A 13,657-nucleotide genomic window follows, 5' to 3' on the forward strand; every position below is an offset into this window, starting at 1 on the left:
GTTTCAAACATATGAAATTGCACATAACCTGAAACTGTTTATATAATTGACAATTCGGAAACAATTCCATTTGTAATCAGGTCAATAACAACTTTATAACAAACGTATGATTTTTCAATACAACATCCAAAACTATTATCTCTACTCACAACATTGCTTTGTTTTTTTTTAAAGAAAAAGTGCTATTTTTTTATTAAGTTGCTTAATGACGACGAGAAGCGGCAATAACACCTTGAAGTTCTTCAATCTTCTTCTTGGCACGAACAAAAGTACCGAGCTATCATCCAATGAGTCACTCTGCTTATCTTTTTTTTATTTTTCTCTTTACCTTGGACTTGCAAAGCTTCTTGGCACGCTTATCCTTGGAGTTCTTGATCAATTCCATAAGACGACGTTCATAAGGAGCATAACCAGCAACTTCACGAACAATGGACTTGACAAAAGTAGTACGCTTAGAAGCAGCCTATCATTCAAGAAAAAAGTTAACATGAATAATGTAACAAACAAAAAGAATGGTGGATGTACAGTGAGAATAAAAAACGAAATGCTGACATGCTGTTATTCTATTGCTTTCCATTGTTTCGGGTTGATTTCATTCATCTAATTCAAACATTGTATAAAATTGACATTTTTTTTTCTACACAAAAAACAATGGTTGGTTGTTTGGCTGAGATATACTGATTTTATTTTCCATCTATACATCCATCCATCCATTCATTCATATAAACTTACACCAATCTTGTTAGAAGGCTTAGCCTTAAGGGTACGACGAGCAGTGATGTGACCCTTGTTGATACCAACAGCGATTCCTGTAGCAGCCATTTTGTTTAAAAAGGAGGAGAGAACGAGTCAAGAGGTGCAAGTTGTCAAAAAAAGAGGGTTCTATTAAATTCAAAGACCGCTTCTCTCCTCACTGACCGGACAAAATTCATGCAAAAAGGTAGCAGGGATGGCTTGTTTAGAACCTTCTTTGTAACGCTTGATTGATTAGGGATACAAAAGGTTGTATATTCACGATCCAATTTGTTCTGTGTAAGGCAAATATATAACAAAATCATATGAACATTCTCCTCCCCTTCTCCTTCCCCAATGTTTTATTTAACAAACACAAATATATAGAATAAAAAAGATATACATAACAATAATGAAGAATATAAAAAAATTAAAGAGAAAATCTAAAGTTATTTACACACAAATAATACAGTTCTACACGGAAGATTTGTTTGAGTACTTCTTACAAGACAAGTAGTGTCTTTTCATATCATGCTTTCTTGCAAATGCTCTACCACATATTTTACAACAAAAAGGCTTGGGTCTGTTTGGATTATGTATTTGTACATGTTCACGCATGTTGTTGGCACGGTTACTGGTATGATTGCAATAGGGGCATCTGTGAATCTTCGTACCTCGTTTTGTCTTGTTATTTCTTGCCTTTTTAATCTCCGGTTGTGGCTGTGGTGAGGAAGGTGGTAACACGACAGCTGGAAAAAGCTCTAGGTCTTGCACGTTGCCAAAAAGGAGGTCAGACAGTTCATCGAATCCGTCTGCGGTCGCCACCGGCACATTATCTTCTTCTGGAAGGTAAGGAGAAGTAACAAAATCAGTCGTGCTCTCTTTTGCTTGTTGTTGAGAGAGATGTTGGGTGAGTGGTAAGAATCGAGTACGAGGACTGCACATGGGGGATTTGTTTTTTTGTCGAAATAAGGTAGGTCTCAAGGTGGGTGAAAGATAGGCTAGATTGTAGTTTTGAGCCAGTGGTGATGTTGACAAGACAGGGTCTTGTAGCAAGGGACTGCCAAGGATATGGGAGTTTGGACTGCTTGCCAAGAAGTGGTTAGGTGTGTTGGATCCACTAAAGCAAAGGGGTGAAGAAGGACTACCGATCTGTAGTGGACTGTGAGTTGAATAGATGGATCCTGCTGAAGGTGATCGTACTGCTAGCTCATCAAACCAAGAGGCTAGATCATCAGGCGCAATGAAGGGTGAGCGCGACATGTTTGAAAGACTATTGGTATAAGACGTCAAGTCTTGATTGTTGACAGAGGAAGTATATGAAGTAGGTAAAAGAGCTATAGTCACTGTGAATACTTGAATGATGAACGATTGGCATCATTTTACCTTCAAAATTTTGATTGTTGAGTGGTATATTGTATGAACAAGAAGATTGAGACTTGGGTATATCAATAGGTGTAGTTGTCGCAACAGGTGAAAAGTCTTGATCTAATAAATCACTCTCAGTAGATAAAGTGACTTGAAGCACAGTTGAAGGATCAGAAAGGTAATTGCCTTCATTAAAGTTATATGATTTATTGTCAAAAGAAGTAGCAAAAATAGGGTCTTCAAAAACAGAAGAAAAGTCATACGCTGCGTTGTCCATGGTTGAAGCTTTTTTTCTTTGTTACTACACACACACACTATTTAAAATGTGAATATGGTTTTTTTAAAAAAAAAATAAAAGAAGAAAAAAGGGAAAAAAATCTTTCACACACACAACTTATACACATCGAGTCTTTTATATGCTCTGATTTTTCATTCTAGAAAAGGCAATTATTCTTTTCTGTAACTTGCTATGTTACACATAAAATCCTTTTTTGGGAATAAATGACCTAGACAGAATTCTATACATTTAAAAAAAAAGAAACATCTTTTTTTTATTGAGTTATAAATGGATGAATAAATTGAAGAATAGTGACCGATTTATTATAAAGTATTAACATTTTTACAATTTATGGACCAGTTTTCCCTTTTTTAGACTTTCCAAAGTACAACCTTAAACAACGTGGCTTACTTCAAAATTGAGCACAAGAGATCAAATCCTTTTGAGCATTTTAAACGTCTTGTTACTATTCCATCATAAATGAAGTCATTAAACAAATATCGATTGTCATTTGTAGCCTAGGATAAAGGGGCCCCTTTTTTTCAGATTATGAAATTTAGGGCTGGCGGAAATAAGATGCCGCGCGTGCATCCAGAATGATATCATTTGGCCCTGTTTTCTGATACACAAGATACAACAATTGATTTGTTCAAATTAAAAGACAGTTTGCTAAGCAGTCGACATCCCTTCTTTTATTAAAACTTGTATGTGATTGGGAAATCATTGCCCTGTTTTTCTTGACAGTGAATTTCTAAATCTGAAAATGACATACAAAATAATTAAAGATGAAATCAATTTACCAATTAAAAATAATGAAAAAAAAAATGCCTCAAAAATTTTCACTTCCGTGAGTTGCCGTAGAGACTGCAAAAAAGACACGGGTGCCAAAGTACTAAAATGGATATAGTGATCGGAATTAAAATCTTGGTATCCACACAGAAATTCTGTTGAGAGATTTTAACGATTGGAAGCCTCAATGCTCGCTTAAAGAACTCAATCATCATGACATAGGTTTAATAAAGGTCATGAGCAACAAGCCCAAGATGGCTTGTTCTTTTTGTCAGTGCACACAGGTAATGTTATTGTTTCTCTATTCCTGTTTATCACTTGTTCATTTCTTGAACGCATATAAGCAATCAAGAAATACAAGTGGTCCTAACATGATCAAACCAATCATCACGATTGATTGATTTTCTATGTCAATCCTGTGCTTGTTGTTTATAGAATCATCAAATAACGGTTGTCATGCTGGGTTTAAATAGAGAACAAACCAATTCTTTAGTGGTATCCATGACTACTTTAAAGTTACATGTTAACCGTCTTATTGTTTGTTCATCCATCAGACTTAAAAGATATGCAATTGATTTGTAGAGTATCAATCTTGTTATTGACTGTATTTAATAAACAACTCTTTTGAATTGTAAAAAGATGTATTTGACAGAACTACAGGTCATATCCCACATAATTCGCATTCACAGTGATTGAAAGATATTTCAAATCCTAAAATGGAAAGTCACAATAAAATTTGAATAGGCTTATGTTCTAATTCCAAGCATTGTAAAATGGAAGGCTTGAAATAATAACAAAAAGCCATCGCCGGACATAAACGGAGTTCATCCTTTACCTCTTTAAGTCAGGGACCAACTACACAGAATTCCTGTTGTGCACGTGCCATTCTGCTCGCGTGGAAAAAGAAACAAACAAATGATGTCATGATCCCAGACTGCTTTATTCTCACAAAGTGTATGTGAAGCTCGCAGTGTATGATCTGTCATTTATAGCACACTGAAAACTTTCTTTTTGGATTCGATTGAAAGCTTTTTATCAAGTGAATATTCAGATCCAAATTTTACTCTTGTGCTCATCCATTCTAAATGTGGACAGTGTTGGCCGGAGACCTTACTTTGGAAATTAAGAATAGAATAGACATGATTGGTTCTCAGTGGCATCAGTTGTCATACTTTGTTGCAAATAAAAAAAAAAAGTTACTCCTTAAGCCTTTGAAAACAGCCTATTTGGCTTTGGGATTCTTGAACAAATTGAATTTACAAAGGAATTTGCTTTGATTTTATGATTATTATTACTTTTGAATGTAGAAAAATATAATGTATGCTTTTGTGAAACACGCTGTTTTCAATGATTTCTGACACGTAAAGAGGATGAAAACGTTTACTACAAACATCTTTGTGAAACAAAAAGAGGTTGAAGCTTCTCAGTCTGATAAATAGGGGATAGTGGATAATATCAAGAAATAAACAAAATTTTTATTAAAGAATAATCATGTCTTTGTTATATTTTTACGCGTTCCAAGAAAGAAAGTTCTTTTCTATATTTTAACTCAGTTTAAAACAAGTGTAAAACTTATATTTTTAGAACCATTTCACTTCTTTTGATAGAATATGTCTAGTAAATCTTTGCATCTTTATTTCCTTCAAATATTCATGTATTCTTACGCTCTATTTTTATTAAAACTCCTTTTACTTTGAAAGACAAAAAAGAGTAGTGATCGACTGAGAGTATAAAAATGGGAATTATAATAAAAGAATCACGTTATTAATTTTTATCCGAATCGCTGATCAAATGCTATTGGTTAGTTACACATATAAAGGCTTTTAATGTGTGGTTAATAAAAAGACAAAGGAACAATGGTTTTAGAAAAGAATGTTTAGGAATACAATTCAAGACTAAAGTTAAACCAAATATAAAAAAGAGGTAAAAATAAACACGCTTATTCTTGATAAAATTGTATGATTTAAATAAAAATGTATTAAAAAGAAAGAGAAAAAGAATAATGAATATTATTTAATAAATAAGCAAAAAGATAAACGATTTCCCTTTTTCTTATTATTTGATTAAAAACAGGAAAAAAAAAAGAAAAAAAAGAAAAAACTAAACTTTTTTTTTTTTTTCCCATCAAGATTTCACTTGCTATTTCAAACATCGTGTGTACATCTCTCCTTCTCTCTCTCTCTCTCTCTCTTTTCTCTTCTTTTTTTTTTTTTTTAATTCATTCATGGGTAACTCAGTCAGTAAAGACGAGTCTATTAATTATCCGCTACAAAAAACTCGATCAAACAATAAACAAACTGATTCAGTCAAATTCAACAAGTTATCCTTTAATCCTTCTATCAAAAGGCTTTCAGGGAAAACAGTGTCTGTCAGACCAGTACGACATCAATTAGTCACTGCTGACCATATCACACCTCTCATGCCTTTATCATCAGTCATTTATCCTTTAGGTAGCAATCAAGATAATCAAAGTATGTCTTCTATTGCTTCAGATGAGATTGAACCCAATACACCAACAACAAGTACCTTTACTGAATCAACTCATGCTATGTGGATGTATGAATATGGTGCAGAAAAAGAATTGGACAGGTAACAATGATAGAGTGATACAATATATCAAAATTAATCGATATCATTAGACAGACAAGACAAGTAAGAAACACATTCATCTTTACTCGTTTTAAATGTTATAATAGCATTATATCTTAAAACAAGTATTTCAAGGAAACATTCACGTAAAATTAAATGAACCAAAAAAGATATTAGAAAGTGCTTGTGGAGTGGGTAAATAGAGGTTATTATTTATTGCAATTTATTCATAATTATTATCCCTTCTAGGTCTTTGGTCACTTGAAATGGCCCATGATTATCCAACGTGTCAAGTCATAGGAATGAACATCTTGCCTTCTTTTGAAAAAGAAAATTTAAGCTTTGCTAAAAGTTCTGTTAATGCTGGTCAAGCAGAAAATATTTGTTTTCAGCAAGGGAATCTATTGACGACTCCCTTGTCTTTTAGTAGCAATACATTTGATTTTGTTTATCAAAGAGATGTAGCTACCATTCTACCTTTTAAACTATGGCCAAATTTGATTAATGAGTTTTACAGAATAACAAAACAAGGAGGAAAAATTGAATTGGTAGAATACGGTAAATAGCCTTTATACTCTTGTGATGAATAATAACAGTAAAATATTAGATTTGTTATTCAAAAGACCTGGACCAGTCTTGGATAAAATCAACAATTGGTATTCTGCTGCTGCGGCAACAATAGGTGTTCGCCAAGATTACACAAGCCATTTATATGAATACCTGCAACAAGCAGGCTATATCAATATTGTAGAACAAACAATAGATATACCCATTGGTGAATGGCCAACAGATCAATGTAAATCATACTGCTATTCAATCTCAAATTACATGCTCTATAACTTTTCTATTTTAGTACAAAAACAGTATGGATACCTTTATAAAGAACAAATCAAAGCCCTATTTAAATCAATGAAACGTTGGTGGTGTACTGAAATTAAAGTAACTCCAGAAGAGTATGATCAAGTATGCGCAGATGCATTACCAGAATTTGAAAAATACAATAGTTTTTGTCAGTGGAAAATATTTACAGCAGAGAAACCGCTTGATACTGTTGTATGAACATGTTGATTTCTTTTTATTGTAAAGTTGTAAATACTCTCTCTTTCTCTCTCTTTCTCTCCACTTTCTTTTATAAATAAATTCTTTATTTTTATGATTAAAATTTGAATACTTGATCTGTCAATTTACTAACAGTTCTAGGCGGCTCGAATCCTAATTCAGTTGTTGACTAATAGAATATGTTAAGACAAATAAAATAAAAGTCGGAAGCTTACATTAACCACCGATTTCACCAGAGGAGGTGGACCACACACAAGTATCTTTACATCACTCGATGGTTTTGGTAATCTTTGTTCTAAAATATCCTTTGTAATAAATCCAACACCTTGATTCCAATCTTCAGGAGGTTCATTTAATACATGATAAACACTCAATTGTTCAGGATGCTTTTCTGATAAATAGGCCAATTCTTTTTCTAATAAAATATCTGCTTTGGTAACGTTACCAAATATGAAAGAAATCTTTGTTTTGTCTTTTGGATTGCGTAAAATAGCCTTAATAATCTACATAATAGCAGTGAGTCACTCTTTTTCTAAACAGAGTAGCTCTGTACCTGAAGCATAGGTGTAATACCTGTACCGCCTATTGTTTTGTTCTTTGTTATAAAAAGAGCATTTTTATAAATAACCTGTCCTTTTGTTTTTTACCTGCAACCATGCCAATTTCCTTGGTCATATTTGGAGAATAAGTAAATGCACCTTTAGGCCCTTTTACACCAATTTTATCTCCCACTTTTAATTTTGAAATGTATTGACTTAATGCACCACTTGGATAAGTCTATTATAACTTAACATCTGTTTTATAAAGGCCGAAATAATTACCTTGATGAGTAATTCAAAATAACCTTTGTCTTCATCACTACTGATAGGTGTATAACTTCTAAGCACCTCTTTACCATCGATGTTTGCAACAAGCGTAACATGTTGACCAATAGGTAGCCCTAATACATCATCCTGTCGAGGAAGAGCCAACCGATAACTAATCAACTGTAAGCAACTTTCCCCTGAATTTTTTTTTTTTTTTTTTTTTTTTTTTTTTTTTACATGCTAGTGTTATGATTAATGGGCGTAACCTGCTGCAATTTGAATTCCTTTACTATATGTTGGTCTAGTATTCGAGTAGGGACTAAATGTTTGTGTAAGTTTTTTGATTGTTATTGTAATTAGGTTTGTACCTTTTCTTGAATAATAATACCAAGTACCTAAAGTACTAATGACAGTAATGGTCGCAACGCTCGTAAAGATGACTGGATCTCGAAGGATTTGAACCATTTTACGAACAGACACTGGAGCGCGTGAAAGAGTGGGTGGATTGTAGTTTGTCATCTTATATACTTAAAAAGAAGGAAAGAAAAGGATGTGTTTAAAACTCAAGCAAGTTATCAGGGATCATGCGATTTTTATTGGACGACCTCATGCTCCCATTGTCCCGTCCGAAAAACTACCCGGGAAGATGGTGTGTCTTGATGATTTCACTCAGTGATTTTGGGGTAGCAGTAATTCTAAAACATTTGATGCCCCTGTTTATAAACAAGGCACATGTGTTTATTAATTAAACATTCGTTCAACATAAAGCTCATAATCATATCCTTCTTGTTCATTCTCACGACTCTTTGGCATTGTTTCTTTCAAGTAATCAATCATCTTCATCGGCACTTGGCTCATTTTTAAGTCCATTTCTGTCACAAAGGGTTTGTCACCAGCCATGGTTCTAAATGAGTCTCTAAGTTGATCGGGCGTTGATTTATCTTCTGTTACAGAGACCATAAAGCGGATAAACTGCTCAAAGGTAGCAAAGTCATTGTCATTGGTGATTGTGTAAAATATATTTTCCAATTTGTCATTGTCATAAACAATTCCTAAACTGGATATAGCATACTTGAAGTCAGATACAGACAGTGTGTTTGTATTATTCTTGTCAAAATATCTAAATGTTTGTTCAAACTCTTCTAGTTGTGCGGGTGTAAGATTTGTCATATTTCGAGAGATAATCTAGACTTATTGATTAGTATATGGCATATACATAACATTATCATTTTACTTGATTTTGTATAAATGCGCTCTTCTTTTGTACTGCTTCTTTCACTAAATCCAGGCCAAACCTTAAGTCTTCAAATGAATAGACTGTATAATCATTTTCTTCAGTGTTGGCTTCAATACATTCTTGATCTAACATTTGAATGATATCCAATGAATACTGTAAGGGTTCAAATAGACTAGTGAGGTTCTGAACCATCTTTAATTGAGACTGTAAGCTTCCTTCAAGGTTCACCAGTTTGGCTGAGATTGTATCCAATTGCTCTTGAAAATCATTGGCTGCTTCTGCAAATGCTTTTCGAAGGCCTTCTTTGATTCTAACAAATAGGATCGATTAATAGGTATTATTAGAAATATACTCTGTACTTTACTGTCGAATGGTGCTGTTAATTCTACGATGATATCTAGCTTCATTTAATAATAATTGAGTCCAGGTATCATCCAAATCTTTGAGTGTCAGCCCGGGTGGTGGGTAATAAGGCTTCAAGTTGTATGTCTTTGCTTTTGTTTGAATGTTTCCTAGTAGGGCATCAATATCTCTTTTTTCAGCCAGCCATTCTCTCTTTTGTGTGCTTTTATAGATGGCGAAATTTGTACTCTTTTCTTTGGCGTCAATATAACTATCTGTTAATTCAGTTGATTCCCAGTCCTCTTGAATCAGCTCAACAGCTTCCATTAACTGTTTTTTTTATTAGCCTTTAGCTACTTTTGTTATAAGCCATAACTTACTGCAATCACACGTTCTTCATAATAATGCTTCATTTCCCAAACAGACACCAAGACATCAGCAAATTTAGCTACCCTTCGACCGGCTGTTTCGAATTCATCTATTTCATATAAATTAGCTTTAGCTTTGTATAAAGTGTATTTCGTTTTACCCAAGGCAGAAAAGGCATGAAAGTATTCAGCTACATAAGTCATGACTGATCTTTCATCTGGCTTTGAAATATCACACAGATCTTCAACATCCAATAATTTCTATTAATGCAAGTATGAACTTGTGCACACTAGATAAGTAATAAGCGACTTACGGGAATATTAAAGTTCTTTTCAGCAATTTCAAAAGCTAAGGCTGTATTGCCGTGTCTGTCAGTCTAATGTATGATATTAATATTCCAGTGTTTTGATGTATAAAGTGATATAAACTAATAACCTTATCTAAAGCATCAAAATCTAATAATTCTGGATGATGGTGATGTATTAAAGCACATCTATTTCATTACAATTCAGTATCTTTTTATGTTTTTTTATATTATGTACTTACAGCGCAAGGCCATCTGTCCAACTATAAGTAAAATCTTGTACATCTACTTCTTCATATTGTGCAGTTTTACGCTGGCACCAAAGCAAAAGTCCTTCTTTAGCATTCTTTCCATCTTGACTATATAAAAAAGGCATTAGCAAGCACAGCTATTATTATAATAAAAAATAAAAAGTAAAAAACTTTACTTGATATCAGCAATGGTAAATCTTAAAATAATTGTCCAAAGCATACCCAAGACAAGCTTTAGATTCTTATTGACAATATCTTCTGCACCAATATTTGTTAATGCAACTCCTCTTGACTTAATGAAGTCTAATGCTTTATTCACATTTTCCATCTTTTGGAAAATCATGGTTGGGTTCATATTATAAGGTCTTAGGGATTCACCACCAATAATTTCCTATTAATAATTAGTAATATTTCTTTTACACTATAGATTTGTGCTTACAAGTAACTGTATTAAGCGAACACCATTTGCTAAATCTTCATTTAAATGGTTGATGTTTGGTATATTTTTAATATCAAGCTTATTGTTGACCCTACGAAATACGTGTAAGGAAAAAAAAAATTCATGCAGAGAGAAATGAATTTGTACCATTTTGTAAAAGCTATAAATTATATTAAATTAGCAGAGAATCATAAACAGTAGGTTTATTTTTACTTACTTTTCCTTTGAATCAGCTCCCAAGCATTCACCATTCTTCCCTTCTCTATTATTGTTTTTGTTATTATACATAACAAAATCAAACATTTTATATTACCTTCAAAGGGCTTTTTTAAAGGAAGTTGGTTCAAATTGGAGGTTAAATAACTAGTCATAATATTATATATAAAGATGAAAAGAAAAAATAATAATAATAAAAAGTAGAGCGATTGTTATTATTATTAAGGCTGCATCATGCTCTTTTTTTACATTTTTCCCTTATTTGGACCCTCAAGAAACATTCACCTTCTTGGGGACACAAACAATGTATTTAAATCACCGAACAAGAACAATAGTGTGAAATGATGGCATGGATATGTCATATAAAATACATTTATATAAAGGGTTTCTCATTTTATTTTTTCTATTAAAGCAAGAATTTATCTTTTTCTTCTTTTTCATTAAAATATGTCTTCTGTTCAAAAAACTACTACTTCTACTACCACGATCTCTACACCTACACCTAAGGATCAATCCAAATTATCTAAATTCTTACTAGATCCTTGGTCTACTGCCAAAGTGGCTATTCCATCTGCAGCTTGCAGTCTGATTCTTTACAAGACGTGTGTTAGCAAAGCATCTTTACGTGAATTGACTCTTAGTCTAACTGCACTCAATGCTATCTGGTTTGCTACTATCACGAACGTTGGTTTTCTTGAAACCCCACTTTTAGCTGCTGTACCCAGCTTGGATGAATGGCAAAAGGTCGATATTTGTCGTCACAGAATTAGTTGGATGAATAAGCTTGAGGTAACATGAATGGACGAAGGCTAATAGAATAAAAGAAGCTCATCTTTTATATGTAGACCAAAGTAAGCTTAGTAAATCTTGGCTTATTGATAAGTTGGAATGATCGTATTGTTAAAAACAACGGATTTGTTGACAATATGTTGAAGGCCGCTGCCGTGGCTCCTATTGCCATCACTGTCATTCAATCCGCCTATTTCACCCCAAGATTAAATAAGCGTGCTATTCAGATTGGTCGTGGAGAAACAATGACTGAAGGAGTTTATGATCATCAATCTCCTCCTCTGACTGGCCTGGTGGGTTACATGGCCTTGGATGCAATTAAAGTAGCCGCTTTGGCTGTAGCTGGTCTTCGTTTTGGTTTAATGTTGAAGAATTAAAAAAAAATAATAATAAATAGTGTTGGTTTATTTTACTTTTTATTTTCATATATTTTGACATAAAGCATCCCTCGTTAAATCAAAACGTCATATGTACATCGGTGGTTTTTATGCTATATAAATCACACGTATGTGGGTAAAGATATGTAAAAGAAAAGTTTCCTAGATTTAAAGCTCAGCTTTAACTAAGAAAGAAAAACATCCACGCACATGTACACCATTTATAAAAATGAAGAATAAAAGGCATTTGTTGGTGGGACTGTAGCATAAATACTGTATTGTTGTTGTTGCTGTTGTAATAGCTGTTGCTGTAGTAACTGTTGTTGTCTTTGCTGTAGTAATACCTGTTGCTGTTGTTGTTGTTGCACGCTATTGTTGGATGGCAAATTGGAATAAGAAAATGATGTTTGAAGCATTAAATGATTATTTGAAGTAGGTGCTGTATTAGCCCTCCATTTTGTCAATTCATTGTTATACTGCATCATAAAAGGTTCCGGAGTTGCAGATGGCGACACGGTATACTCTCGACCGACATCATGTAGGCTGTTCTCCATAATAACTGGAGTGTTCGCTGTATTGTATATCAATTTGGTGGATAGCTCTGGTGCAAACGCCACAGTATCTAATAAAGCACTCTTGAAGGATTCATAACTCCCTTGTAAACTGTGAACAGGAGTGATGCTCGCCTGTTGATTCTCAGTAAAGTCTCCACACGGCACCCAGTCTTGATCTTGCTGAAACCGTAGCATGCCAAATGAAAGTGGTAAACAGACATGAATATCTAATTGTCCTGTGGGTTGCAGTTGAATGTATTGTATCTGGTCAAACCCCACCTGAATCTTGAACTGATGTTTGCCCACTCTTATTTTCCAAACAAATGCACGCTCTGAAAATATAACATAACAAAACAGATCCCACTCAAGCGCTTGTTGTTCAGAACTAAATCGTGTCCATGTACCAATGCGGAGTATACTGGGTTGAAGTGGGATAATCTGAATCGGGATTTTATCAGAATACGAGCGGCCAAGACTTGTAGCTAAAAACGGACTATAAATATCTATGCGTAAGTGGTGATAAATATAATACCTTGGGTTAAACCCTCGGATAACGCCCGCTGCTGATGTTGGTCCAACGATCGAACCTCGGATGATGTTTTAGGTTCAGGTTTAGAAACAGAACGAGGGCGTTTGTAAACCATCTCTTGCTCTTCAGGCTGTTCAAATGCTTCCGGTGTCATCAACGAACGAAACGTAGGTTGGAAACGGTTGGGTGTGGCTGGTTTTTGGCTTTGTTTTTCTAATCGTATCTTGATCTTCTTTTCTTTAGCTCTTCGATTTTGAAACCATATTTGCACTGTTCTTTCAGTTACAGAAAGCTCTTGCGCTAATCGGCTACGTACGGCAGAGTCCGGAAGTGAGTTCTCGTTAAATGAACTCTCAAGTAAAGATACTTGTTCAGTTGATAAATGTGTACGTTTCCTTGTTGATTCCATATCAATACGTGTACCAGCACGGAAAAATAAGTAAAAAAGGTAAAAATAGAAAAAAAAAAGAGAAACGAAATGAAAAAATGGTTTACCAAGAAAAAAATTGCAATGGGCAACACAAGAAATTCGGTCTCAACTAATTATCCTTGAATTGGTATTTTGTAGTGGTTACATTAATCATAATTCCAACCCCTTTTTTCTTCTCACTGATATACATCTTTCATCAA

The 13,657-nt window shown here is 33.9% G+C and overlaps 7 protein-coding genes across 7 annotated transcripts; 2 read left to right on the forward strand and 5 right to left on the reverse strand.

Annotated features, from left to right (window-relative positions):
- Positions 1 to 202: 202 nt before the first annotated feature.
- Positions 203 to 822, reverse strand: RO3G_05023 (50S ribosomal protein L36e; the record flags this gene model as incomplete). Its single annotated transcript, XM_067659613.1, has 3 exons — positions 203 to 277; positions 329 to 463; positions 733 to 822. 3 exons carry the CDS (start codon positions 820 to 822, stop codon positions 203 to 205), a joined length of 300 nt encoding a protein of 99 aa, XP_067515714.1.
- A 384-nt stretch (positions 823 to 1,206) lies between these two features.
- Positions 1,207 to 2,377, reverse strand: RO3G_05024 (uncharacterized protein; the record flags this gene model as incomplete). Its single annotated transcript, XM_067659614.1, has 2 exons — positions 1,207 to 2,069; positions 2,119 to 2,377. 2 exons carry the CDS (start codon positions 2,375 to 2,377, stop codon positions 1,207 to 1,209), a joined length of 1,122 nt encoding a protein of 373 aa, XP_067515715.1.
- Positions 2,378 to 5,639: 3,262 nt separating this feature from the next.
- RO3G_05025 (uncharacterized protein) lies at positions 5,640 to 6,814 on the forward strand (the record flags this gene model as incomplete). The annotated part of the gene is made up of 6 exons (XM_067659615.1): positions 5,640 to 5,755; positions 5,806 to 5,818; positions 5,863 to 5,950; positions 6,005 to 6,313; positions 6,363 to 6,551; positions 6,609 to 6,814. 6 exons carry the CDS (start codon positions 5,640 to 5,642, stop codon positions 6,812 to 6,814), a joined length of 921 nt encoding a protein of 306 aa, XP_067515716.1.
- Positions 6,815 to 6,911: 97 nt separating this feature from the next.
- RO3G_05026 (uncharacterized protein) lies at positions 6,912 to 8,085 on the reverse strand (the record flags this gene model as incomplete). The annotated part of the gene is made up of 7 exons (XM_067659616.1): positions 6,912 to 6,983; positions 7,030 to 7,317; positions 7,368 to 7,396; positions 7,462 to 7,591; positions 7,636 to 7,792; positions 7,858 to 7,939; positions 7,989 to 8,085. 7 exons carry the CDS (start codon positions 8,083 to 8,085, stop codon positions 6,912 to 6,914), a joined length of 855 nt encoding a protein of 284 aa, XP_067515717.1.
- Positions 8,086 to 8,509: 424 nt separating this feature from the next.
- RO3G_05027 (uncharacterized protein) lies at positions 8,510 to 10,865 on the reverse strand (the record flags this gene model as incomplete). The annotated part of the gene is made up of 12 exons (XM_067659617.1): positions 8,510 to 8,524; positions 8,572 to 8,805; positions 8,855 to 9,167; positions 9,222 to 9,529; positions 9,580 to 9,677; positions 9,729 to 9,828; positions 9,882 to 9,944; positions 10,115 to 10,135; positions 10,185 to 10,231; positions 10,346 to 10,514; positions 10,563 to 10,653; positions 10,780 to 10,865. The coding sequence occupies 12 exons, from the start codon at positions 10,863 to 10,865 to the stop codon at positions 8,510 to 8,512; spliced, it is 1,545 nt and encodes a 514-aa protein (XP_067515718.1).
- Positions 10,866 to 11,225: 360 nt separating this feature from the next.
- RO3G_05028 (uncharacterized protein) lies at positions 11,226 to 11,944 on the forward strand (the record flags this gene model as incomplete). The annotated part of the gene is made up of 2 exons (XM_067659618.1): positions 11,226 to 11,567; positions 11,624 to 11,944. The coding sequence occupies 2 exons, from the start codon at positions 11,226 to 11,228 to the stop codon at positions 11,942 to 11,944; spliced, it is 663 nt and encodes a 220-aa protein (XP_067515719.1).
- Positions 11,945 to 12,165: 221 nt separating this feature from the next.
- RO3G_05029 (uncharacterized protein) lies at positions 12,166 to 13,436 on the reverse strand (the record flags this gene model as incomplete). The annotated part of the gene is made up of 2 exons (XM_067659619.1): positions 12,166 to 13,001; positions 13,031 to 13,436. The coding sequence occupies 2 exons, from the start codon at positions 13,434 to 13,436 to the stop codon at positions 12,166 to 12,168; spliced, it is 1,242 nt and encodes a 413-aa protein (XP_067515720.1).
- Positions 13,437 to 13,657: the final 221 nt, after the last annotated feature.

This window comes from Rhizopus delemar, genomic scaffold (assembly GCF_000149305.1).
Source record: "Rhizopus delemar RA 99-880 supercont3.3 genomic scaffold, whole genome shotgun sequence".
NCBI classification, from domain to species: Eukaryota; Fungi; Mucoromycota; class Mucoromycetes; order Mucorales; family Rhizopodaceae; genus Rhizopus; species Rhizopus delemar.